The sequence below is a fragment of the Halichoerus grypus genome, chromosome 8 (assembly GCF_964656455.1).
Source record: "Halichoerus grypus chromosome 8, mHalGry1.hap1.1, whole genome shotgun sequence".
NCBI lineage: Eukaryota > Metazoa > Chordata > Mammalia > Carnivora > Phocidae > Halichoerus > Halichoerus grypus.
In genome coordinates, this window is record NC_135719.1 from 151,737,516 (window position 1) to 151,764,320 (window position 26,805).

General features: G+C 44.5%; 1 gene segment (V, D, J or C); it reads right to left on the reverse strand.

Moving 5' to 3' along the window:
- Positions 1-7,636: 7,636 nt before the first annotated feature.
- Positions 7,637-23,328, reverse strand: LOC118543833 (immunoglobulin heavy variable 3-23-like). The segment is given in 3 exon segments: positions 7,637-7,711; positions 11,125-11,435; positions 23,202-23,328. Coding segments are annotated over 3 exon segments (432 nt in total).
- Between the last annotated feature and the right edge of the window lie 3,477 nt (positions 23,329-26,805).

The following is a 26,805-nucleotide window of genomic DNA, read 5'->3' on the forward strand; positions in this document are numbered from 1 at the left end:
CTCATGAGGAAGGTGGAACCCCTCCTGTAATGGGGACAGAAGGCTGGTTCTACAGTTTACCTGAAATGCAGAGAGAATCAGCATTGTGAAGGTGTAATTTCAAGTCTCTCAAAGTTTACTCTATCTGTGTTCCTCCAGAATCATCTCTGTGATTACCTATAATAGCTTCGATGTGTGTACTTGTCACAGGATGAACTACACACATGCAGAGTGTGGGATATGATAATACTGGTGTCAAAATCAATATTATCGAGAGTGAGCACATCAGTTCTCCCTAAAATGTCCTGTACTTATCTTGGAATTCCTCCTCCCTCTTCCCTTCTTCACCCTGTCCCCACATAACTATTGGTCTTTCTCATGTCACCTTAGACTAGCTTTAATTCTGTAGAATTCATAAATAGATAATTGTATCATATGTACTTTCTTTGTAGGGCTTCTTTGGCTCAGCATGAAGCCTTGCGCGTACAACCATGTTGCTGTGTGTATCAGGAATCATTGGTTTTAATGACTGGCAGCCCCGAAGGCGCAGTCTCGGAAGCACCAGCCAGAGGAGGATCTGAAGCAGCTGAAAGAAGCTGCTTGCTTCAAGGCTCATCCACACACCCTCTTATCCCAGGATCTCTTGGTTCCCAGAAAGAGATACAATCCCTTGCTGTTTAGTAACATTCTCTGCTGGCTGTGGAGAAGAGAACCAAGAGGCAGAGTAGGTGGACAGGAGAACGTTGAGGTAGAAGCTCTGAAAGTCCAGTCGACAGAAGAGGCCAGGAACTGGGATGAAGAGCAGTGTGGGAGGAACTGGCCAGGCTGCAGAAGAAACCTGTGCAGAAGGAAATCCAACCCTCAGGTACCAGGGTGTGGAAGTTCCGTCATGTTCAGCCTCTGACTGTGCGCGTATGTCCCCATGGTCTCCCCTAGATTCCACTGCTAACCTCAGCTGTGGGCTGCAGACTCCACCTGGGAACAGGAGATGCTCTTTACTTCAAACCATCAACCTTCTTTCTTTGTCACCAGGGCATGGAGAGGACCCATTTCTGCCGCCACACCTCCCCACACCCCACAGAGCATACCTGACACGTATGGACTCTCCTTTTGTTGAGAACTGTTTTCCTACAATACTGAGGCTCATAAGGAGGCCCCACACATGTGTGTCTCCTACTGACTCCAAGTACCTATTTACTTTGAGCCATCGTGGACCTTGACTGTGGGTTTTAACTCTGACTAGAATGTAAGTCTCTGTATCAGGACAGTGCAAATCTATTGCCCCTCTGTCCCCCGCCCAGTTTTCTATTTTAATTAGAAAATAATGACCATCAACCACTAAGTTACGATGTACATCATGTCTTTCCTGAGGAATAATACTGTATATCAGATTCTGTCCTCTTCTTTGCACAAATTGTATTTAAAGCAAAGGAGAAAAGCACTCCAATGGGGACGCATCGGGAACTGTACAACCAGGAAGAAGACTGTGTGGACCCACACGGAGCCTCCCAGCAGCCATGTCATGCTTTGGGGCAGAGCTGTTGTGAAGACACATTCCTCCCTTGTAAGTGCTGATGATAACAGGGAACACCGTGCATTACACGCACGCGTCAGTCCTCCCATAAACTGGAGTGGATGCCAGATATTTGATTCCCCTCCCTGATTATGTCTCATGATGTTTTTAACTCTGTTAGCCCCTTCGTAGGTCACTTCTTATTGGGGAAAGTGGGTAGTTTGAGAGGAGAGGTGTCCAGGAACTCTGGAAATCACAGGTTCTGTCCTTAGAGGAACATGTGCTACAAGCGTTTCCTGTCCATCCCTGTTTTGTTAGCTTCCTCGCAGGATCCACTCCCGAAGGCAACCAGTGTTCTTGGCCTTCACACAGGCCTGTGCCTTTTTCACTAAATGTGCTTTTTTTCTTATCTGCTAAACATCCTCATAAGTCTTGGTTCAGCTCAAGGAAAATCTTTCTCGAAGTGCTTTCTTGACCGCCTGGCCTCCTCAGATAAGGATGCTCAGTCACTTCTTTGTGGCTCCCAAATGCTCCCTGTGTGCATCTCCCTCAGAACAGGTCCACCACTGAGGCCCTTGCACTTGTTCAGCAGCTAGTAGAGGCAGAGACGCCTCCAATTTTCTCAGTCCTTGAATACAGCAGTTATCTTCATCACCTTTGTCCTGTGTATCATTGGTACAGAGTTCATTCAGTCCATGTTGAGTAGTGTTTTTCCTGTGGACTTGACATGACTGATGAACTCTACTCTTACTCATCACCTGCTCCTGTGCATGGGGATGTAACAGCATCCATATTCTGCCCAGGTCGGTTCTAGGCACCTTGTAAATTAGTAAACCTATCTTACATTCTTTCCACTAGTTCATTCAGTGTTCCTTGTGAACAGGCCATTGTAGAGTCAGTGATGATGACAAACTAAGCATGATTTCCAGAGCCCTGAGCCTCCTGAAGACCCAGAAACAGATGCAAAATGCAGTTCCTTTATTCCTTTCCCAGAAGTCTAAGGTACAGTTCCATAAATGCTTAAGTAATTCATTAACAAATATTTATTTGGTTCTAACTGCCCAATCGATGGCCCTGCTTAGTCCCCGTGAATACAGCAATGAACAGAAATAGAAGAACTTGCCTTCATGGGGCTTAGCTATGAGGACGGAAGACAGACCATAAGCAAGTACCCATCCTCTCTTCCTCCACATGGTAAGATTTTATGGCTGACCCACAGTGGTGTGGAGACTAGGTGGGCATGGCATAGGGACATGGGAATTTGGAATCAGGCCGGTGAGGAGATTCTTGCTGGTGTCCAAGTGATAGTTGATAGAAGTTCAGCCCAGGGTGGCAGCAGTGAAGGGGTTGGAAATGGTTGGATTCTGAGTGTGTCTTGAACTTGTAACTGGCAAGACTTGCTGACTAATTGGCCATAGAGTGAGATAAAGAGGTAGTCAAGGAAGGCACCCAGCTATCAGCCCCAGACACTGAGGTCTCCATCCTTTGTCCTTTGAGAAGCCCAGTTCCACCCCAATCCTCATATCTCTTGTGAATTCCTGGAGTGTTTTCATTGTGTCTGGTCATCTCTGGTTTTGCTGTTCCTCTTTCTGTCCATCCTTTGGTCCCCTCTGTATCTGTCTGTCCTTTGTAGCAGCTCCCCTCCCACCTTGTATTAGCAGCTTTCTGATGGTTCATATCATTCCTATATTTCCATCTGGTATCATTTTTGTAATGTATTTTGCCCATGTTCTGTTTCTGGTTGATACAGGTAGGAGATTACTCAGCCATTAGATAGGATGAATAACCCTCATTTTTATCGACATGAATGGAACTGGAGGAGATTATGCTAAGTGAAATAAGTCAAGCATAGACAGACAATTGTCATATGCTTTCACTCATATGTGGAATATAAGGAATAGCATGGAGGACATTGGGAGAAAGAAGGGAAAAGTGAAGCAGGGGGAAATTATAGGTGGAGAGAACCATGAGAGACTAGGACTCTGGGAAACACACTGAGGGTTTCAGAGAAGAGGAGGGTGAGTGGATGGGTTGGCTGGTGATGGGTATTAAGGAGGGCATGTATTGCATGGAGCACTGGGTGTTATATGCCAACAATGAATCATGGAACACTACATCAAAAACTAATGATGTACGGTATGTTGACTAATGTAACATAACAGAAAAATAGAAATCTTATTATTCCAATATTTAGAATTTACTAAGAAAAAAATATTTGCAAAGTTAACTATGAAGTGCTTAATTCCAAAGTATATTAATCTACTCATATCAATTTGAGCATGAATATATACAGATGGCTAATAAATAATTTGTAGATATGGTATAATAAAAGAATAAATGCGCCCTCAAGTTGAGGGTTCTGGAATGAGTGTCATCGAGAAGTATGGACTGGACGGTAGTTGTACCCCATTTGCTCCATTCTGGATTACCCCCTCCAGACACAGCCATGTTGAGGTGGTCATGTGTGACAGTCTAGAGAGATTACATTACTTCAGAGCAAAGAGCCCAGAATTGAGACACAGGCATCCATTGCCTCCTGCCTCCCAGAGTCCCTATGCTTCTGAGTGGGCTTCCAGGTCTCCCCATTATGGCCTGCCTAGAATTGGGTTCTCTTTCTCTCTCTCACCGCCTCGCACGACCTTCATTTATGATGCAGCCTCCCTTTGTTTTGAAGCTCAAAATCTGCACTTTTATCTACCAGAGAAAGTCAGGGTCTTGTCCCCTCAGGCCATATTCTAGAGGGAGCATGTCTTTTCACACTCAGAGGTCACTCTGAAATTTTCCTGATCAATGAACACGTCCTCTGATACGAATTTACTGACTTTTCCTGAGAAATATGGCTGTCACTCTTTGCTTGGCCATTTTGCAAATCTAGCTCATGCACATATGTAGATGGTTAGAATTCCCACAATTTCTGGGAAGAACCCTGTATTTTCCATGTTGTTTTGACTTGGTCATGGTTTCCCCTTGCTAATAGTCTTGTGCTCATTAACATCCTTGTAAGATGACTGTGCACTGTTATTAGTTGGTCCTTTTCTCCTTATGTGATGGCCTGTTGCCACCTTGATTGCTGTTTTATTCGGTGCAGAGATTCTCCACAGACTTTGTCCCTGCAAAGTGGACCTTGAGTGATAGACAGGCTTCCATTGGAACTTCCTCAGAGTTTCAAGGAGAGGAGACTGGGATACATGTCCTTGTAACACAAGATAAGATGTCACTGAGTAACGTGAGATGGGAAAAATCCTGCGGAGTTTAGAGATTCCTTTTGGAGGTGATATGCAGTTCTTAGAGATGTTTCTTTATTTTTTTAAGTAAACATTGTCAAAGTGCAATGTATTTTTGAAAAAAATATATAATACAGACCTTAAAAAGAATCCCTGGTTTAATGGTTGGCACCTTTCCAATGAATGAATATAGCAGGATTTTAGTTTTTGACATAGTTGTTTGGGGTCCGGATTCTTTCCAGTTTCTGATATTACAATAAAGTTGCTTCTCACCCTGGAGATGTATCTGTGGATCTCAGAGAATGTATTATTTATATGCTTTCCATAACAAACATGAATGTGGAGAAGATGCAGAGGAACAATTTGCGTCAATTGGGAGTATCTCTGTTCTGTTAAGTTCCTATTTTATATAGGTGTTTTTGAATGCTTAATGTAAAACCTGGGAATATAAATAAAACACAATTAAAATTATTAAGTTTCTGTGAAGATGGCCATGAGAACATGGGAGTAACAAGATTAAGGACATTGTTGGAAAAGCTTGATGCCCATGATGATAATTTGGTGTAACCATTGTCAGAAATCCAGTGTATCATTTATACAGTGGATTACAGGACCAGCATATAATTCAAATCCCTGTCCATTAAGGGATTTGATGAACATAATTTTATGTGGAAATAATATCAGGCTGTGGACACAGTCCTATTTCCCATCTGGGCTCTGTGTTTCTTTCTTTTTTTTAAAGATTTTATTTATTTATTTGACAGAGAGAGAGAGAGACAGTGAGAGCAGGAACACAAGCAGGGGGAGTGGGAGAAGGAGAAGCAGGCTTCCCGCAGAGCAGGGAACCCAATGTGGGACTCGATTCCAGGACCCCGGGATCATGACCTGAGCCGAAGGCAGACGCCTAACGACTGAGCCACCCAGGCGCCCTGGGATCTGTGTTTCTGTGGCAATGAGATGATTCTAGTGTGGGAGGCAGGAGAGGATCTGCTGGGACACTGATGCTTCTTCAGGAGTTACTTTCAGAAGAATCTCTCCCTTCTGCCAGTGTCTGTTTGGGTCTGCCTGTGACCTTGGGAATGCTGTCACCATGTCCATCCATGAAGGGGGTCACCTAGGTTTTTGAAGTGACATAAAATTGATTTAACATCAAGATACTGCAAACACTCTGGCTGTCACTTCCCTCAGATCATCTACAGTCTTTAGCTGCTTGGTTGCACCAGGTGATCCAAAGCCTGTTAGTTAAATGTTCTATTATATCACAGTTCAGGGTAGAGACAAATTGGTTACAGCCTTGAGTCAGTACTTGGGAGGAAAGCTCACAAAGAGAGTCAGAATATATCCTTCGCATATGTCACCATCGGTATCATAGTCCTGGGGAAGCTGGGAGGTGGGACATTGAGAGAAACCAGTCTTCAGGGGTCCATAGAACACAGGTAGGTGGGCTTTATCCCACGTCCACCTTCCATGGCATGTGCATGTGTTTTATTTCTTGAATGTGTCCCTTCCCATGTGGTGAAGTCATTCCTGAACCAAAGCCTCCATCTCTTTCAGCTGATGGAAAGTTTCTTGATTTGGGTTTCCATCCTGAGTTGTACCAGCTTTCATATCCAGGGACTGAGACACACACCTGACAGCTGTCTGGTGGGACAACTGTGCATGGTGTGGCTCAGACTCAATAACACATGGCTCTCACATCCATAGTCCCCTGGCAAGGTTGAGAAAACAGTGTCCTCAAGGTAAAATTACACAAACTCTCAGAGATGCACAGACTCCATTGTCCAAAGAAACTCCCACTGGCACTGATGGGATTTGGGTCCCATGCATTCTGCTGTGGGGACATTTAAAAAAGGTTCATATATCATATCCATCCTCAACCAACACAGTCAGGCTGCCTCTGCACTCTCAGTTTTTGACAGCTTCTTTTCAATTTTAGGAACTTCAGTCTAAGAGAAGAAAAACTTCGACCTGCTGGATGAGTAGAGGACTTGTTTTCTGTCTCCAGATCCCCCAGTTTCCATCCCTGAATGGTTTCCGTGCATCAGGAAGACTGCCAACGTGCCATACCATCCAAAATGCACCTGCTTCCTCTGTACAGAGATATGGTGTGGTGCTAATAATATTCCTGCAATTTTTGTCCTTTGGGAGCACATATCATATCCTGTTCAAAGCCCTGGGCTCACTGCCGGGAGGTGCATTCTTCTCTATGCCTCTCATTGAGTCAGGTTATGTACATGGACTGCATATGTGAACCATTACTTAGTGCAAAATAATATAGTAATTGCATAATTCTTAATGGGATTGCACACTCAAACAGCAATTGAATCATAGGACCACTGGATCAGGATAGAGAGGGAAATAAGTTAGGATATTCTGAAATACAACACCAGATTTCACATCTGAGCTTCAGCATATACTGCAGAAGGAATTTATCACACACTCTTTGCTATAAGTAAACGAGGGAGGGAGGAAGTGTGATGGTGGAAGAGTAAGGGTCCCTACACTTGTCTCAACCCTGGAACACAGCTAGGTAGTTATCAAGTCATTCTGAGCAACCAAGAAATCAGTCAGAGGTCTGAGAGAACAAAAACTGCAAGTCTACAAATAGAAAATCAACCACCTTTTGGAAAGCAGGAGGTGTGCAGATTTGTCTTGGGGGCGATACAAGTGTGGGGATGACAGCAGGGAAAGAGCGTGCCTCCTGAAGCTGCCGACAATGTATTATAGCAGCAGAGAGCAAAACCTGCACTTTGAGAAGTCCGCTACTGTGGGGATGTGCCTGGAATAAAGGTGCTGAAGTGGCAAAGTGGGGCAGAAATACAGGGTCTGAGGCTCCCCTGAGTCCTAAGAAGAATGTGCGGCACCAACGTGATGCACAGTTACTAGGCATAGGAGCCTGAAACCTGGTCGAACAGTGAGTCTAAGTGCAGGCTTTCTGCTCTGCTTTGCCATAAACGGTGAACCACTGTGTGTCATGGGACCTCTTCCCTGAGACCTGGAGGCAAAAGGCAAAAAGGCTATGAGACCCTGCAATAGAGAATAGCATGGGTCCACCCCGTGGGAGTCCCTAGTTTTGAAGTTTTGAAACTCAGTCATGTGCCTGAGATAGAGAAGCTCCAACACAGGCAGGGTGAACACAGGGGTCTGATGGAAACCGGGCACAGAAAAGGGTTGATTGCTCTTCTGTGAGGTCTCACTGGAGAGTGCGGCGTTGGAACTTCCAACACCAGTTTAGAGAGCAGATGCCATATTTAACCCACCCAGCAGTGCAAAACAGCTTTACCTCTTGGAGGCCAGAGCCGCTTACACCAAGCCCTGCACCCTGCTCCCAAGATGTGCATTTCCACTAGGCCAAAACCCCTGAGAATAATCACAACAGGCACCTCCCTGAGATCAGCAGAATCTATTCCATCTCACCAAGTCTAATGATCATTGGGTGCTGTTAGTTTCAGCTCTAGGGGAAGTAGGATCTAGCTTTCTTTCTACTTTTATTCTCATATTATTTTATTTTTTATTTTGATTTATTTTCCAATTCTTCTTTCTTGATTTTTATTATTAAGTTTTTCTTATATTTTCTTTTTGATTTTTATTTTTATAAATATACATTTATTTATTCTGTTTTTACTTTACTTTACTTTATATTTATTTTAATTTATTTGGTGACCTATATTCTTTTATAGAAGCAGACCAAACAAACCGAGGATCTTCATTTCTTGTTTATTTCCCCCTTTCTTTTTATTTTCTGAAAAAAAATGAAAGGATGGAAAAGTTTACCGCAGAGGAATGAATAGGATGTAAATCTCATGGCCAGGCTTTTAATCAATACAAATATAAGTATGATGTCTGAACTACAACTTAAAACAATGATTTTTAGGATACAAACTGGGCTTGAAGAAAGGATAGAAGACATTAGAGGGGGAAGCCTTAATTGCAGTGATAAATGAACTAAAATTGAATCAGGCCAAAATTAAAACAACAACAACAACAACAACAACAACAAGAAACCCACAAACAACTAAATCCAAGATGCAATCCCAAGTGCAGACCATAAAAAATGAGATGGATGAAGGAGAGGAGCGAATCTGTGGTATTCAAGATAAAATTATAGAAAATGAGTGACAAGAAGAGGGAAACCAAGGTAATGGGCCATGAAGGTAGACGTAGGGAACTCAGTGACTTATTAAAACGTTATAATATTTGTATCATAAGAGTCACTGAAGATGAAGAGACATAAAAAGGGGGATTGTTTTTATTCCATAAAATAATAGCTGGAAAGTTCCCTACTATGCAGAAGGACACAGACATCAAAATCCAAGTAGTGCAGAGAACTCCTATTATATTCAACAAAAGCTGACTATCTCCAGGGCATATTGTTGTCAAACTCACAAAATATCACAGACAAGGAAAGAATCCTGAAAGATGCAAGGAACAAAGGTGCTTACCTCAGGGCTTTCAGTACAACACAACTCTGTAAGGTGATTATCAGACTCAAATCTCACATGGTGATCTTATCCACATCTTCTCGAAGACTGAAAAAACAGCATCCTTAAATTAAAGTTCCACGTACTCTAGGAAACCCTGACTCCCTTGTACCAAGTTTCTCCCTCTGTGTGTCCACTGTGTCTTTTCACAGAGTCCTAGGATAGTCAACTGGATAGTCCTATCTGCAGGAGAGAACATGTGAGAAATCCACCCTTGAACCTCACTGAAGGAACTTACCAGGTACTTTTCCCAAGAAATGCAGGAGGGAAACACCAGAGCATCAGTGCTTGGGTTCATGTCATTAATGTCTCAGTCTGTTCCAGCTGCTGTAACAATGTACAAGGACTGGGTGGTTTTAAACAACAGACACTCATTTCTCACAGTTCCGGATTGTGGGAAGTCCAGGTCAAGGTGCAGACAGATTTGGTGTCTGGAGGGCACCCACCTCCTAGTGTGTTCTTTCCCTGACACCTCACATGGGGTCAGGGGGCAGGGAGTTTTCCCAGTCCTGCGGTATAAGGGCAGTAATCCTGTCATGAGACTGCACCCTCCTGACCCAAATGATTCCCTAAGGCTGGTCCTCCTCGATCCATCACAGTGTCCTTAGGATTCAAGCTGTGATGGTCGAGGTCATACACATTGAGCTGATATCAGCAACTGAAAGATAAGTAGTTATTCCCTGCAGGTGGAAGGCTCCTCCCATCCAGCACCTCAGCCTGAGGATTCTCATGGATCCAGTAGAACCTTCTGGTCTCTGAGTGCACACAGAGAACACAAGAACTTCAGAAGCAGTTTGAGACCTTGGGGAGTGGACAGCTTCCACTGCAGACTCGGGTAGAACTCACTCTACTTCTATCATTATCTTTTTACTTGTGATATTTCCGTGGATTATTCTTCTAAATTTCCAAGGATTCGTATCATTTTCTACTTAGAATGGCCATTTCTCTCTTTTGTTCTTGCCATTTTCACATGTTTAGTCGAATTAGTCATCACAGGGTATCTTTTGATTATTGCCTGTTAGCTCCTTGACCTTCATTCCTCACTCTTCTCTTCCTGCCTCACAGATGCAAACTCTAACAAGAACACACCAGTTCTGCCTCCTTTGATGCAGGTGGGAGACTGACTCCACACAAGCCCCTCCCATGAGCAGGACCCCATCCCCACCACTGACCGACAGCACACACCCTGAGTCAGCGTCCTTCCTTGGCTCCATCCAAGCAGTTATGACTTGAGGAGAGGCCTGCCCTGCTCTCAACAGACAAGATGGTGAAGGGGATGAAAGTTTTATGTTCTCACATTTGTGTGTGTGTGTGTGTGTGTGTGTGTGTGTATGATCAACAGACTCTACATCCACACCATGTCCTGGTGGGGTTCCCTCTGTTCCCCACGCTGCCGCTGACATTGTTGTGAACATGGTTTAAGAGAGTGAGCCCCACCAGGGATCTTTCTTCTCTGGCTTTGGATTGTTGACGCCACTGTAGCCCCATATCCAGAGGGCACTTCTTGCACACTTGCACACTGAGCTGGATTCTCCTATGATACACAGCTGAGTGCAGCTGGGGCTCTTGAAAGTGTTCAGGGGATTTGCATGGAGATATTCGTAATTCATTCATATTTAGGTCCAGGAACAAGCACGTGCAAGAGACACTGACATTTGCACTTGCTTGTATAGCAGTTCTTCAGATTTTTATTTATGTCAGAGAATGAATAGGTAGCACAGAACTATGTGTGCAGAGAGGCTCCCTGGGGGAAAAGGCTATAATTACAGAGGAAGCCCCAGATCCTGAGAGGAAACCTGCCATATCCTCCAAATGCACCTGCTCCTGGGGCTTAAAGACAGAATTGGTGAGCAGTGTGCACCCCCTGGTGACCAGATCCCCCTCTACAGTGAGGTTTGTGTCTGGGCTCACACTGACTTTCCCTCACTGTGTCTGTCGCACAGTAATACACGGCGGTGTCCTCGTCTCTCAGGCTGTTCATCTGCAGATACAGCGTGTTCTTGCCATTGTCTCTGGAGATGGTGAATCGGCCCTTCACAGAGTCCGCGTAGTATGTGCTACCACCACTACTGCTAATATATGCGACCCACTGCAGCCCCTTCCCTGGAGCCTGGCGGACCCAGTTCATGCTGTAGCTGCTGAAGGTGAATCCAGAGGCTGCACAGGAGAGTCTCAGGGACCCGCCAGGCTTCACCAGGTCTCCCCCGGACTCCACCAGCTGCACCTCACACTGGACACCTGCAGACACAAGACATCCTGGTCAGGAAACTGTCACACAACCACTCTTTCTCTCACTCACATACTCTCGTACACTCAATGTTTCTTGTCCACCAAAAATTACCTTTTAAAAGAACAACAAGGAAAACCCAGCCAAGTACAAACTCCATTGTGAGTTGTCTGTGTTCTGTCCTGCTCACTGAGTGGGAACACCTGGGGATCCCGGGGCTGGGGCTCCTCTCCCAGCTGCAAGGGTTGGGGCTCAGTTGGTTTAATCAGCAGAGGGAGGGCCCTATTTGCATGTCCTCTGAATATATATTCAACTTGGGATCTGTGCTGACAGAGAGGGCAGTGTCCAGAGCAGGTGTGACTGCCGTTGATGTGGTGCTATTGATCACTTTTGAAAAAATATCATTTACTATTTGATAACTTTCCAATGTATATTCTAGGCCTCCATGTACTACTTTGTTTTTACATGTCAACATTAATCTTGGGGTTTAGGTGTCATGTTCCCCCCTAAGTGCTGTGAACATACACCTAGAATTGTGGAAGGCTTGTGAGTTGTCCAAAAGCATTCATAGGGTGAGAGTGAGCAAGGATATAAGTCGGTGCTCCTTCCACAGTACTGTGCCGCATCCCTGAAACCCCCCTTGGGACAGAGTGGGCAGGCTCATGAGGAAGGTGGAACCCCTCCTGTAATGGGGACAGAATGCTGGTTCTACAGTTTACCTGAAATGCAGAGAGAATCAGGATTGTGAAGGTGTAATTTCAAGTCTCTCAAAGTTTACTCTATCTGTGTTCCTCCAGAATCATCTCTGTGATTACCTATAATAGCTTCGATGTGTGTACTTGTCACAGGATGAACTACACACATGCAGAGTGTGGGATATGATAAACACTCGTGTCAAAATCAATGTTATCGAGAGTGAGCACATCAGTTCTCCCTAAAATGTCCTGTACTTATCTTGGAATTCCTCCTCCCTCTTCCCTTCTTCACCCTGTCCCCACATAACTATTGATCTTTCTCATGTCACCTTAGACTAGCTTTAATTCTGTAGAATTCATAAATAGATAATTGTATCATATGTACTTTCTTTGTAGGGCTTCTTTGGCTCAGCATGAAGCCTTGTGCGTACAACCATGTTGCTGTGTGTATCAGGAATCATTGGTTTTAATGACTGGCAGCCCCGAAGGCGCAGTCTCGGAAGCACCAGCCAGAGGAGGATCTGAAGCAGCTGAAAGAAGCTGCTTGCCTCAAGGCTCATCCACACACCCTCTTATCCCAGGAGCTCTTGGTTCCCGGAAAGAGATACAATCCCTTGCTGTTTAGTAACATTCTCTGCTGGCTGTGGAGAAGAGAACCAAGAGGCAGAGTAGGTGGACAGGAGAACGTTGAGGTAGAAGCTCTGAAAGTCCTGTCGATGGAAGAGGCCAGGAACTGGGATGAAGAGCAGTGAGGGAGGAACTGGCCAGGCTGCAGAAGAAACCTGTGCACTAGAAAATCCAACCCTCAGGTACCAGGGTGTGGAAGTTACGTCATGTTCAGCCTCTGACTGTGCGCGTATGTCCCATGGTCTCCCCTAGATTCCACTGCTAACCTCAGCTGTGGGCTGCAGGCTCCACCTGGGAACAGGAGCTGCTCTTTACTTCAAACCAGGAGCCTTCTTTCTTTGTCACCAGGGCATGGAGAGGACCCATCTCTGCAGCCACACCTCCCCACACCCCACGGAGCATACCTGACACGTATGGACTCTCCTTTTGTTGAGAACTGTTTTCCTACAATACTGAGGCTCAAGGAGGCCCCGCACATCTGTGTCTCCTTGTGACTCCAAGTACCTATTTACATTGAGCCATCGTGGACCTTGACTGTGGGTTTTAACTCTGACTAGAATGTAAAGTCTCTGTATCAGGACAGTGCAAATCTATTGCCCCTCTGTCCCCCGCCCAGTTTTCTATTTTAATTAGAAGATAATGACCATGACCCACTAAGTTAGGATGTACATCATGTCCTTCCTGAGGAATAATACTGTGTATCAGATTCTGTCCTCTTCTTCACACAAATTGAATTTAAAGCAAAGGAGACAGGCACCCAATGGGGACGCATCGGGAACTGTACAACCAGGAAGAAGACCGTGCGGACCCACAGGGATCCTCCCAGCAGCCATGTCATGCTTTGGGGCACAGCTGTTGTGAAGACACATTCCTCCCTTATAAGTGCTGATGATAACAGGGAACACCGTGCATTACACGCACGCGTCAGTCCTCCCATAAAGTGGAGTGGATGCCAGATATTTGATTCCCCTCCCTGATTATGTTTCATGATGTTTTTAACTCTGTTAGCCCCTTTGTAGGTCACTTCTTATTGGGGAAAGTGGGTAGTGTGAGAGGAGGAGTGTCCAGGAACTCTGGAAATCACAGGTTCTGTCCTTAGAGGAACATGTGCTACAAGCGTTTCCTGTCCATCCGTGTTTTGTTAGCTTCCTCGCAGGATCCACTCGGGAAGGCAACCATGTGTTCTTGGGCTTCACACAGGCCTGTGCCTTTTTCTCTAAATGTGCTTTTTTTCTTATCTGCTAAACATCCTCATAAGTCTTGGTTCAGCTCAAGGAAAATCTTTCTCGAAGTGCTTCCTTGACCCCCTGGCCTCCTCAGATAAGGATGCTCACTCACTTCTTTGTGGCTCCCAAATGCTGCCTGTGTGCATCTCCCTCAGAACAGGTCCACCACCGAGGCCCTTGCACTTGTTCACCAGCTAATAGAGGCAGAGACGCCTCCAATTTTCTCCGTCCTTGAATACAGCAGTTATCTTCATCACCTTTGTCCTGTTTATCGCTGGTACAGAATTCATTCAGTCCATGTTGAGTAGTGTTTTTCCTGTAGACTTGACATGACTGATGAACTCTACTCTTACTCATCACCTGCTCCTGTGCATGGGGATGTAACAGCATCCATATTCTCCCCAGGTCAGTTCTAGGCACCTTGTAAATTAGTAAACCTATCTTACATTCTTTCCACTAGTTCATTCAGTGAACCTTGTGAACAGGCCATTGTAGAGTCAGTGATGATGACAAACTAAGCATGATTTCCAGAGCCCTGAGCCTCCTGAAGACCCACAAACAGATGCAAAATGCAGTTCCTTTATTCCTTTCCCAGAAGTCTAAGGTACAGTTCCATAACTGCTTATGTAATTCATTAACAAATATTTATTTGGTTCTAACTGCCCAATCGATGGCCCTGCTTAGTCCCCGTGAATACAGCAATGAAGAGAAATAGAAGAACGTGCCTTCATGGCTCTTACCTATGAGGAGGGAAGACAGACCATAAGCAGATACCTATCCTCTCTTCCTCCACATGGTAAGATTTTATGGCTGACCCACAGTGGTGTGGAGACTAGGTGGGCAGGGGATAGGGACATGGGAATTTGGAATCAGGCAGGTGAGGAGATTCTTGCTGGTGTCCAAGTGAGAGCTGATAGGAGTTCAATCCAGGGTGGCAGCAGTGAAGGGGTTGGAAATGGTTGGATTCTGGGTGTGTCTTGAACTTGTAACTGGCAAGACTTGCTGACTAATTGGCCATAGAGTGAGATAAAGAGGTAGTTAAGGAGGGCACCCAGCTATCAGCCCCAGAGACTGAGGTCTCCATCCTTTGTCCTTTGAGAAGCCCAGTTGCACCCCACTCCTCATATCTCTTGTGAATTCCTGGAGTGTTTTCATTGTGTCTGGTCATCTCTGGTTTTGCTATTCCTCTTTCTGTCCATCCTTTGGTCCCCTCTGTATCTGTCTGTCCGCTGTAGCAGCTCCCCTCCCACCTTGTATTAGCAGCTTTCTGATGGTTCATATCATTCATATATTTCCATCTGGTATCATTTTTTATAATGTATTTTGCCCATGTTCTGTTTCTGGTTGATACAGGTAAGAGATTACTCAGCCATTAGATAGGATGAATACCCATCATTTTTATCGACATGAATGGAACTGGAGGAGATTATGCTAAGTGAAATAAATCAAGCAGAGAGAGACAATTGTCATATGCTTTCACTCATATGTGGGATATAAGGAATAGTATGGAGGACATTGGGAGAAGGAAGGGAAAAATGAAGCAGGAGGAGATTATAGGTGGAGAGAACCATGAGAGACTAGGACTCTGGGAAACAGACTGAGGGTTTCAGAGGAGAGGAGGGTGAGTGGATGGGTTGGCTGGTGATGGGTATTAAGGAGGGCATGTATTGCATGGAGCACTGGGTGTTATATGCAAACAATGAATCATGGAACACTACATCAAAAACTAATGATGTACGGTATGGTTACTAATGTAACATAACACAAAAATAGAAATCTTATTATTACAATACTTAGAATTTATTAAGAAAAAAACATTTGCAAAGTTAACCATGAAGTGCTTAATTCCAAAGTATTTTAATCTACTCATATCAATTTGAACATGAATATATACAGATGACTAATAAATAATTTGTAGATATGGTACAAAAAAAGAATAAATGCACCCTCAAGTTGAGGGTTCTGGAATGAGTGTCATCAAGAAGTATGGACTGGACGGTACTTCTACCCTATTTGCTCCATTCTAGATTACACCCTCCAGACACACCCATGTTGAGGTGGTCATGTGTGACAGTCTAGAGGGATTACATTACTTCAGAGCAAAGAGCCCAAAATTGAGACACAGGCATCCATTGCCTCCTGCTTCCCAGAGTCTCTATGCTTCTGAGTGGGCTTCCAGGTCTCCACGTTATGGCCTGCCTCGAACTGGGTTCTCTTTCTCTCTCTGGACCCCCTCGCATGACCTTCATTTATGATGCAGCCTCCCTTTGTTCTGAAGCTCAAAATGTGCACTTTTATCTACCAGAGAAAGTCAGGGTCTTGTCCCCTCAGGCCATATTCTAGAGGGAGCATGTCTTTGCACACTCAGAGGTCACTCTGAAATTTTCCTGATCAATGAACACGTCCTCTGATAGGAATTTACTGACTTTTCCTGAGAAATATGGCTATCACTCTTTGCTTGGCCATTTTGTTAATCTAGCTCATGCACATATGTAGATTGTTAGAATTCCCACACTTTCTGGGAAGAACCCTGTATTTTCCATGTTGTTTTGACTTGGTCATGGTTTCCCCTTGCTAATAGTCTTGTGCTCATTAACATCCTTGTAAGATGACTGTGCACTGTTATTAGTTGGTCCTTTTCTCCTTATGTGATGGCCTGTTGCCACCTTCATTGCTGTTTTATTCGGCCCAGAGCTTCTCCACAGACTTTGTCCCTGCAAAGTGGACCTTGAGTGATGGACAGGCTTCCATTGGAATTTCCCCAGAGTTTAAAGGAGAGGAGACTGGGATACACGTCATTGTAACACAAGATAAGATTCACTGAGTAACGTCAGATAGGAAAAGTCCTGGGGAGTTTAGAGATTCCTTTTGGAAGTGATATGCAGTTCTTAAAGATGTTTCTTTATTTTTTTAAGTAAACATTGTCAAAGTGCAATGTATTTTTGAAAAAAATATATAATACAGACCTTAAAAACAAATCACTGGTTTCAATGGTTGGCACCTTTCCAATGAATGAATATAGCAGGATTTTAGTTTTTGAAATAGTTGTTTGGGGTTGGGATTCTTTCCAGTTTCTGATATTACAATAAAGTTGCTTCTCACCCTGGAGATGTATCTGTGGATCTCAGAGAATGTATTATTTATATGCTTTCCATAACAAACATGAATGTGGAGAAGATGCAGAGGAACAATTTTGCATCAATATGGGAGTTTCTCTGCCCTGTTTTTTATAGGTGTTTTTGAATGCTCAATGTCAAAGATAGGAATATAAATAAAACACAATAAAAATTATGAAGTTTCTATGAAGATAGCCATAAGAACATGGGAGTAACAAGATTAAGGACATTTTTGGAAAAGCTTGATGCCCATAATGATAATTTGGTGTAACCATTATCAGAAATCCAGAGTATCAATTATAGCAGTGGGTTACAGGACCAGCATATAATTCAAATCCCTGTCCATTAAGGGATTTATGAACTTAATTTTATGTGGAAATAATATCAGGCTGTGGACAGAGTCCTATTTCCCATCTGGGATCTGTGTTTCTGTGGCAATGAGATGATTCTAGCTGGGAGGCAGGAGAGGATCTGCTGGGACATTGATGCTTCTTCAGGAGTTCCTTTCAGAAGAATCTCTCCCTTCTGCCAGTGTCTGTTTGGGTCTGCCTGTGACCTTGACAATGCTGTCACCATGTCCATCCATGATGGGGGTCCCCTAGGTTTTTGAAGTGACATAAAATTGATTTAACATCAAGATACTGGAAACACTCTGTCTTTCACTTCCCTCAGATCATCTACAGTCTTTAGCTGCTTTGTGGCACCAGGTGATCCAAAGCCTGTTAGTTAAATGTTCTATTATATCACAGTTCAGGGTAGATACAAATTGGTTACAGCCTTGAGTCAGTACTTGGGAGGAAATCTCACAAAGAGAGTCAGAATATATCCTGCACATGTGTCACCATCAGTATCATAGTCCTGGGGAACCTGGGAGGCGGGACATTGAGAGAAACCAGTCTTCAGGGGTCCATAGAACACAGGTAGATGGGCTTTATCCCACGTCCACCTTCCATGGCATGTGCATGTGTTTTATTTCTTGAATGTGTCCTTTCCCATGTTGTGAAGTCATTCCTGAACCAAAGCCTCCATCCCTTTTAGCTGATGAAAAGTTTCTTGATTTGGGTTTCCATCCTGAGTTGTACCAGCTTTCATGTCCAGGGGCTGAGACACACACCTGACAGATGTCTGGTGGGACAACTGTGCATGGTGTGGCTCAGACTCAAACCACACATGCTGGTCACATCCACGGTCTCCTGGCAAGGTTGAGAAAACAGCGTCCTCAAGGTAAAATTACACAAACTCTCAGAGATGCATGGACTCCGTTGTCCAAAGAAACTCCCACTGGCACTGATGGGATTAGGGTCCCATGCATTCTGCTGTGGGGACATTTAAGAAAGGTTCATATATCATATCCATCCTCAACCAACACAGTCAGGCTGCCTCTGCACTCTCAGTTTTTGACAGCTTCTTTTGAGTTTTAGGAAATTCAGTCTAATAGAAGAAAAACTTCGACACCTGCTGGATAAGTACCGGACTTGTGTACTGTCTCCAGATCCCCCAGTTTCCATCCCTGAATGGTTCCCGTGCATCAGGAAGACTGCCAACGTGCCATACCATCCAAAATGCACCTGCTCCCCTGTAGAGAGACATGGTGTGGTGCTAATAATGTTCGTGCAATTCTTGTCTTTTGGGAGCACACATCATATCCTGTTCAAGGACCCGGGCTCACTGCCAGGAGGTGCATTCTCTATGCCTCTCATTGATCAGGTTATGTACCTGGACTGCATATGTGAATCATTACTTCCTGCAAAATGATATAATAATTGCATAATACTTAATGGGATTGCACACTCAAACAGCAATTGAATCATAGGACCACTGGATCAGGGTAGGGCGGGAAATAAGTTAGGATATTCTGAAATACAACACCAGATTTCACGTCTGAGCTTCAGCATATACTGCAGAAGGAATTTATCACACCCTCTTTGCTATAAGTAAATGAGGGAGGGAGGAAGTGTGATGGAGTAGGAGTAAGGGTCCCTACACTTGTCTCAACCCTGGAACACAGCTAGGTAGATATCAAGTCATTCTGAGCAACCAAGAAATCAGTCAGAGGTCTGAGACAACAAAAACTGCAGGTCTACAAATAGAAAATCAACCACCTTTTGGAAAGCAGGAGGTGTGCAGATTTGTCTTGGGGGCGATACAAGTGTGGGGATGACAGCAGGGAAAGAGCGTGCCTCCTGAAGCTGCCGACAATGTATTATAGCAGCAGAGAGCAAAACCTGCACTTTGAGAAGTCCGCTACTGTGGGGATGTGCCTGGAATAAAGGTGCTGAAGTGGCAAAGTGGGGCAGAAATACAGGGTCTGAGGCTCCCCTGAGTCCTAAGAAGAATGTGCGGCACCAACGTGATGCACAGTTACTAGGCATAGGAGCCTGAAACCTGGTCGAACAGTGAGTCTAAGTGCAGGCTTTCTGCTCTGCTTTGCCATAAACGGTGAACCACTGTGTGGTCATGGGACCTCTTCCCTGAGACCTGCAGGCAAAAGGCAAAAAGGCTATGAGACCCTGCAATAGAGAATAGCATGGGTCCACACCGTGGGAGTCCCTAGTTTTGAAGTTTTGAAACTCAGTCATGTGCCTGAGATAGAGAAGCTCCAACACAGGCAGGGTGAACACAGGGTTCTGATGGAAACCGGGCACACAATAGGGTTGATTGCTCTTCTGTGAGTTCTCACTGAAGAGTGCAGTGTGCGAACTTCCAACACCAGTTTAGAGAGCAGATGCCATATTTAACCCACCCATCAGGGCAAAACAGCTCTACCTATTGGAGGCCAGAGCCGCTTACACCAAGCCCTGCACCCTGCTCCCAAGATGTGCATTTCCACTAGGCCAAAACCCCTGAGAATAATCACAGCAGGCACCTCCCTGAGATCAGCAGAATCTATTCAATCTCACCAAGTCTAATGATCATTGGGTGATGTAGTTTCAGCTCTAGGGGAAGTAGGATCTAACTTTCTTTCTACTTGTATTCTTCTATTTTTTTATTTTTTATTTTTTGATTTATTTTCCAATTCTTCTTTCTTGATTTCTATTATTTGTTCTTATATTTTCTTTTTCATTTTTATTTTTATAAATATATATTTATTTATTTTATTTTTACTTTATTTTATTTTGTATTTATTTTTAATTATTTGGTGACCTATATTCTTTTTTACAAGCAGACCAAAACAAACCCAGGATCTTCATTTCTTGATTTTTTTACCCCGTTCTTTTTTTATTTTCTGAAAATAAAAAATGAAAGGATAGAAAAGTTTACCCCAGAGGAATGAATAGGAAGTAAATGTCATGGACAGGCTTTTAATCAATACAAATATAAGTATGATGTCTGATCTAACTTAAAACAATAATTTTAGGGTACAAACTGGGCTTCAAAAAAGGATAGAAGACACTAGAGAATCCCTTACTGCAGTGATAAATGAACTAAAATTGAATCAGGCCCAAATTAAAACAACAACAACAAAAACCCACAAACAACTAAATCCAATAGGCTATTCCAAGTGCAGGCCATAAAAAATGAGGAAAGATGAAGGAGAGGAGGGAATCTGTGGTATACAAGATAATATTGTAGAAAATGAGTGAAAAGAAGAGGGAAACCAAGGTAATGGGCCATGAAGGTAGACTTAGGGAACTCAGTGACTTATTAAAACATTATAACATTTGTATCATAAGAGTCACAGAAGATGAAGAGAGATAAAAAGAGGGATTATTTTTATTCCATAAAATAATAGCCAAAAAGTTCCCTAATATGCAGAAGGACACAGACGTCAAAATCCAAGTAGTACGGAGAACTCCTATTAAATTCAACAAAAGCTGACTATCTCCAAGGCATATTGTAGTCAAACTCACAAAATACAACACAGTAAAGGAAAGAATCCTGGAAGGAGCAAGGGAACAAAGGTGCTTAACTTCAGGGCTTTCAGTACAACACAACTCTGTAAAGTGATGATCAGACTCAAATCTCACATGGTGATCACATCCACATCTTCTGGAAGATTCAAAAAACAGCATCCTTAAATTAAATTTCTACATACTCTAGGAAATCCTGACTCCCTTGTATCAAGTTTCTCCCTCTGTGTGTCCACTGTGTCTTTTCACAGAGTCCTAGGATAGTCAACTGGATAGTCCTATCTGCAGGAGAGAACATGTGAGAAATCCACCCTTGAATCTCACTGAAGGAACTTATCACGTACTTTTCCCAACAAATGCAGCAGGGAAACATGAGAGCATCAGTGCTTGGGTTCATGTGTCATTCATGTCTCAGTCTGTTCCAGCTGCTATAAGAATGTACAAGGACTGGGTGGTTTTAAACAACAGACACTCATTTCTCACAGTTCTGGATTCTGGGAAGTCCAGGTCAAGGTGCAGACAGATTTGGTGTCTGGAGGGCACCCACCTCCTAGTGTGTTCTTTCCCTGTCACCTCACATGGGGTCAGGGGGCAGGGCGGTTTCCCAGTCCTGCGGTATAAGGGCAGTAATCCTGTCATGAGACTGCACCCTCCTGACCTAAATGATTCCCTAAGGCTGGTCCTCCTCGATCCATCACAGTGTCCTTAGGATTCAACCTGTGATGGTTGAGGTCATACTTATTGAGCTGATATCAGCAACTGAAAGATAAGTAGTTATTTCCTGCAGGTGGAAGGCTCCTCCCATCCAGCACCTCAGCCTGAGGATTCTCATGGATCCAGTAGAACCTTCTGGTCTCTGAGTGCACACAGAGAACACAAGAACTTCAGAACCAGTTTGAGACCTTGGGGAGTGGACAGCTTCCACTGCAGACTCGGGTAGAACTCACTCTACTTCTATCATTATCTTTTTACTTGTGATGTTTCCGTGGATTATTCTTCTAAATTTCCAAGGATTCGTATCATTTTCTACTTAGAATGGCCATTTCTCTCTTTTGTTCTTGCCATTTTCACATGTGTTTAGTCGAATTAGTCATCACAGCACACACCCTGAGCCAGTGTCCTTCCTTGGCTCCATCCAAGCAGTTATGACTTGAGGAGAGGCCTGCCCTGCTCTCAACAGACAAGATGGTAAAGGGGATGAAAGTTTTATGTTCTCATGTTTGTGTGTGTGTGTGTGTGTGTGTGTGTGTGTATGAGCAACAGACTCTACATCCACACCATGTCCTGGTGGGGTTCCCTCTGTTCCCCACGCTGCCACTGACATTGTTGTGAACATGGTTTAAGAGAGTGAGCCCCACCAGGGATCTTTCTTCTCTGGCTTTGGATTGTTGACGCCACTGTAGCCCCATATCCAGAGGGCACTTCTTGCACGCTTGCACACTGAGCTGGATTCTCCTTTGATACACAGCTGAGTGCAGCTGGGACTCTTGAAAGTATTCAGGGGATTTGCATGGAGATATTTGTAATTCGTTCATATTTAGGTCCAGGAACAAACACGTGCAAGAGACACTGACTTTTGCCCTTGCTAGTATAGCAGTTCTTCAGAGTTTTATTTATGTCAGAGAATGAATAGGTAGCACAGAACTATGTGTGCAGAGAGGCTCCCTGGGGGAAACAGCTATAATTAGAGAGGAAGACCCAGATCCTGAGAGGATACCTGCCATATCCTCCAGCTGCATCTCCTTTTGGGGCTTAAGGACAGATATGGGGAGTAGTGTGCACCCCCTGGTGGTCCAGATCACCTCGTACAGTGAGGTTTGTGTCTGGGCTCACATTGATTTCCCCTCACTGTGTCTGTTGCACAGTAATACACGGCCGTGTCCTCGTCTCTCAGGCTGTTCATCTGCAGATACAGCGTGTTCTTGCCGTTGTCTCTGGAGATGGTGAATCGGCCCTTCACAGAGTCCGCGTAGTATGTGCTACCACCACTACTGCTAATAGCTGCCACCCACTGCAGCCCCTTCCCTGGAGCCTGGCGGACCCAGCTCATGTAGTAGCTGCTGAAGGTGAATCCAGAGGCTGCACAGGAGAGTCTCAGGGACCCGCCAGGCTTCACCAGGTCTCCCCCAGACTCCACCAGCTGCACCTCACACTGGACACCTGCAGACACAAGACATCCTGGTCAGGAAACTGTCACACTACACTCTTTCTCTCACTCACATACTCTCGTACACTCAATGTTTCTTGTTCACCATAAATTACCTTTTAAAAGAGCAACAAGGAAAACCCAGCCAAGTACAAACTCCATGGTGAGTTGTCTGTGTTCTGTCCTGCTCACTGAATGGGAACACCTGGGGATCCCGGGGCTGGGGCTCCTCTCCCAGCTGCAAGGGTTGGGACTCAGCTGGTTTAATCAGCAGAGGGAGGACCCTATTTGCATGTCCTCTGAATATATATTCAACTTGGGATCTATGCTGACAGAGAGGGCAGTGTCCAGAGCAGGTGTGACTGCCGTTGATGTGGTGCTATTTTTCACTTGTGAAAAAATATTATTTAGTATTTGATAACTTTCCAATGTATATTCTTGGCCTCCATGTACTACTTTGTTTTTACATGTCAACATCAATCTTGGGGTTTAGGTGTCATGTTCCCCCTTAAGTGATGTGAACCTACACCTAGAGTTGTGGAAGGTTTCTGAGTTGTCCCAAGAGCATTTATTGGGGGAGAGTGAGCCCCAGGATATAAGTCGGTGCTCCTTCCACAGTACTGTGCTGCATCCCTGAAACCCCCCTTGGGACAGAGTGGGCAGGCTCATGAGGAAGGTGGAACCCCTCCTGTAATGGGGACAGAATGCTGGTTCTAGAGTTTACCTGAAATGCAGAGAGAATCAGGATTGTGAAGGTGTAATTTCAAGTCTCTCAAAGTTTACTCTATCTGTGTTCTTCCAGAATCATCTCTGTGATTTCCTATAATAGCTTCGATGTGTGTACTTGTCACAGGGTGAACTACACACATGCAGAGTGTGGGATATGATAAACACTGGTGTGAAAATCAATATTATCGAGAGTGAGCACATCAGTTCTCCCTAAAATGTCCTGTACTTATCTTGGATTTCCTCCTCCCTCTTCCCTTCTTCACCCTGTCCCCACATAACTATTGGTCTTTCTCATGTCACCTTAGACTAGCTTTAATTTTGTAGAATTCATAAATAGATAATTGTATCATATGTACTTTCTTTGTAGGGCTTCTTTGGCTCAGCATGACTCCTTGTGCGTACAACCATGTTCCTGTGTGTATCAGGAATCATTGGTTTTAATGACTGGCAGCCCTGAAGGTGCAGTCTCGGAAGCTCCAGCCAGAGGAGGATCTGAAGCAGCTTAAAGGAGCTACTTGCTTCAAGGCTCGTCCACACACCCTCTTATCCCAGGAGCTCTTGGTTCCCAGAAAGAGATACAATCCCTTGCTGTTTAGTAACATTTTCTGCTGGCTGTGGAGTAGAGAACCAAGAGGCAGAGTAGGTGGACAGGAGAACGTTGAGGTAGAAGCTCTGAAAGTCCAGTCGATGGAAGAGACTAGGAACTGGGATGAAGAGCAATGAGGGAGGAACTGGCCAGGCTGCAGAAGAAACCTGTGCACAAGAAAATCCAACCCTCATGTACCAGGGTGTGGAACTTATGTCATGTTCAGCCTCTGACTGTGCGTGTATGTCCCATGGTCTCCCCTAGATTCTACTGCTAACCTCAGCTGTGGGCTGCAGGCTCCACCTGGGAACAGGAGCTGCTCTTTACTTCAAACCAGGAACCTTCGTTCTTTGTCACCAGGGCATGGAAAGGACCCATTTCTGCAGCCACACCTCCCCATACCCCACAGAGCATACCTGACACGTATGGACTCTCCTTTTGTTGAGAACTGTTTTCCTACAATACTGAGGTTCATAAGGAGGCCCCACACATGTGTGTCTCCTACTGACTCCAAGTACTTATTTACTTTGAGCCATCGTGGACCTTGACTGTGGGGTTTAACTCTCACTAGAATGTAAGTCTCTGTATCAGGACAGTGCAAATCTATTGCCCCTCTATCCCCCTCCCAGTTTTCTATTTTAATTAGAAAATAATGACCATCAACCACTACGTTAGTATGTACATCATGTCTTTCCTGAGGAATAATATTGTGTATCAGATTCTTTCCTCCTCTTGGCACAAATTGAATTTAAAGCAAAGGAGACAGGCACCCCAATGGGGATGCATCGGGAACTGTACAACCAGGAAGAAGACCGTGTGGACCCACACGGATCCTCCCAGCAGCCATGTCATGCTTTGGGGCAGAGCTGTTGTGAAGACACATTCTTCCCTTGTAAGTGCTGACGATAACAGGGAACACCGTGCATTACACGCACGTGTCAGTCCTCCCGTAAACTGGAGTAGATGCCAGATATTTGATTCCCATCCCTGATTATGTCTCATGATGTTTTTAACTCTGTTAGCCCCTTTGTAGGTCACTTCTTATTGGGGAAAGTGGGTAGTTTGAGAGGAGGAGTGTCCAGGAACTCTGGAAAGCACAGGTTGTGTCCTTAGAGGAACATGTGCTACGAGCGTTTCCTGTCCATCCCTGTTTTGTTAGCTTCCTCGCAGGATCCACTCGGGAAGGCAACCATATGTTCTTTCCTTCACAGAGGCCCATGCCTTTTTCACTAAATGTGCTTTATTTCTCATCCGCTAAACATCCTCATAAGTCTTGGTTCAGCTCAAGGAAAATCTTTCTCAGAAGTGCTTCCTTGACCACCTGGCCTCCTCAGATAAGGATGCTCTCTCACTTCTTTGTGGGTCCCAAATGCTCCCTGTGTGCATTCTCTCAGAACAGATCCACCACCGAGGCTCTTGCACTTGTTCAGCAGCTAGTAGAGGCAGAGACGCCTCCAATTTTCTCAGTCCTTGAATACAGCAGTTATCTTCATCACCTTTGTCCTGTGTATCGCTGGTACAGAATTCATTCAGTCCATGTTGAGTAGTGTTTTTCCTGTAGACTTGACATGACTGATGAACTCTACTCTTACTCATCACCTGCTCCTGTGCATGGGGATGTAACAGCATCCATATTCTGCCCAGGTCGGTTCTAGGCACCTTGTAAGTTAGTAAACCTATCTTACATTCTTTCCACTAGTTCATTCAGTGAACCTTGTGAACAGGCCATTGTAGAGTCAGTGATGATGACAAACTAAGCATGATTTCCAGAGCCCTGAGCCTCCTGAAGTTCCACAAACAGATGCAAAATGCAGTTCCTTTATTCCTTTCCCAGAAGTCTAAGGTACAGTTCCATAACTGCTTATGTAATTCATTAACAAATATTTATTTGGTTCTAACTGCCCAATCGATGGCCCTGCTTAGTCCCCGTGAATACAGCAATGAACAGAAATAGAAGAACTTGCCTTCCTGGGGCTTACCTATGAGGAGGGATGACAGACTATAAGCAAGTACCCATCCTCTCTTCCTCCACATCGTAAGATTTTCTTGCTGACCCACAGTGGTGTGGAGACTAGGTGGGCATGGGATAGGGATATGGGAATTTGGAATCAGGCCGGTGAGGAGATTCTTGCTGATGTCCAAGTGACAGTTGATAGGAGCTCAGTCCAGGGTGGCAGCAGTGAAGAGGTTGGAAATGGTTGGATTCTGAGTATGTCTTGAACTTGTAACTGGCAAGACTTGCTGACTAACTGGCCATAGAGTGAGATAAAGAGGTAGTCAAGGAGGGCATCCAGCTATCAGCCCCAGAGACTGAGGTCTCCATCCTTTGTCCTTTGAGAAGCCCAGTTCCACCCCAATCCTCATATCTCTTGTGAATTCCTGGAGTGTTTTCATTGTGTCTGGTC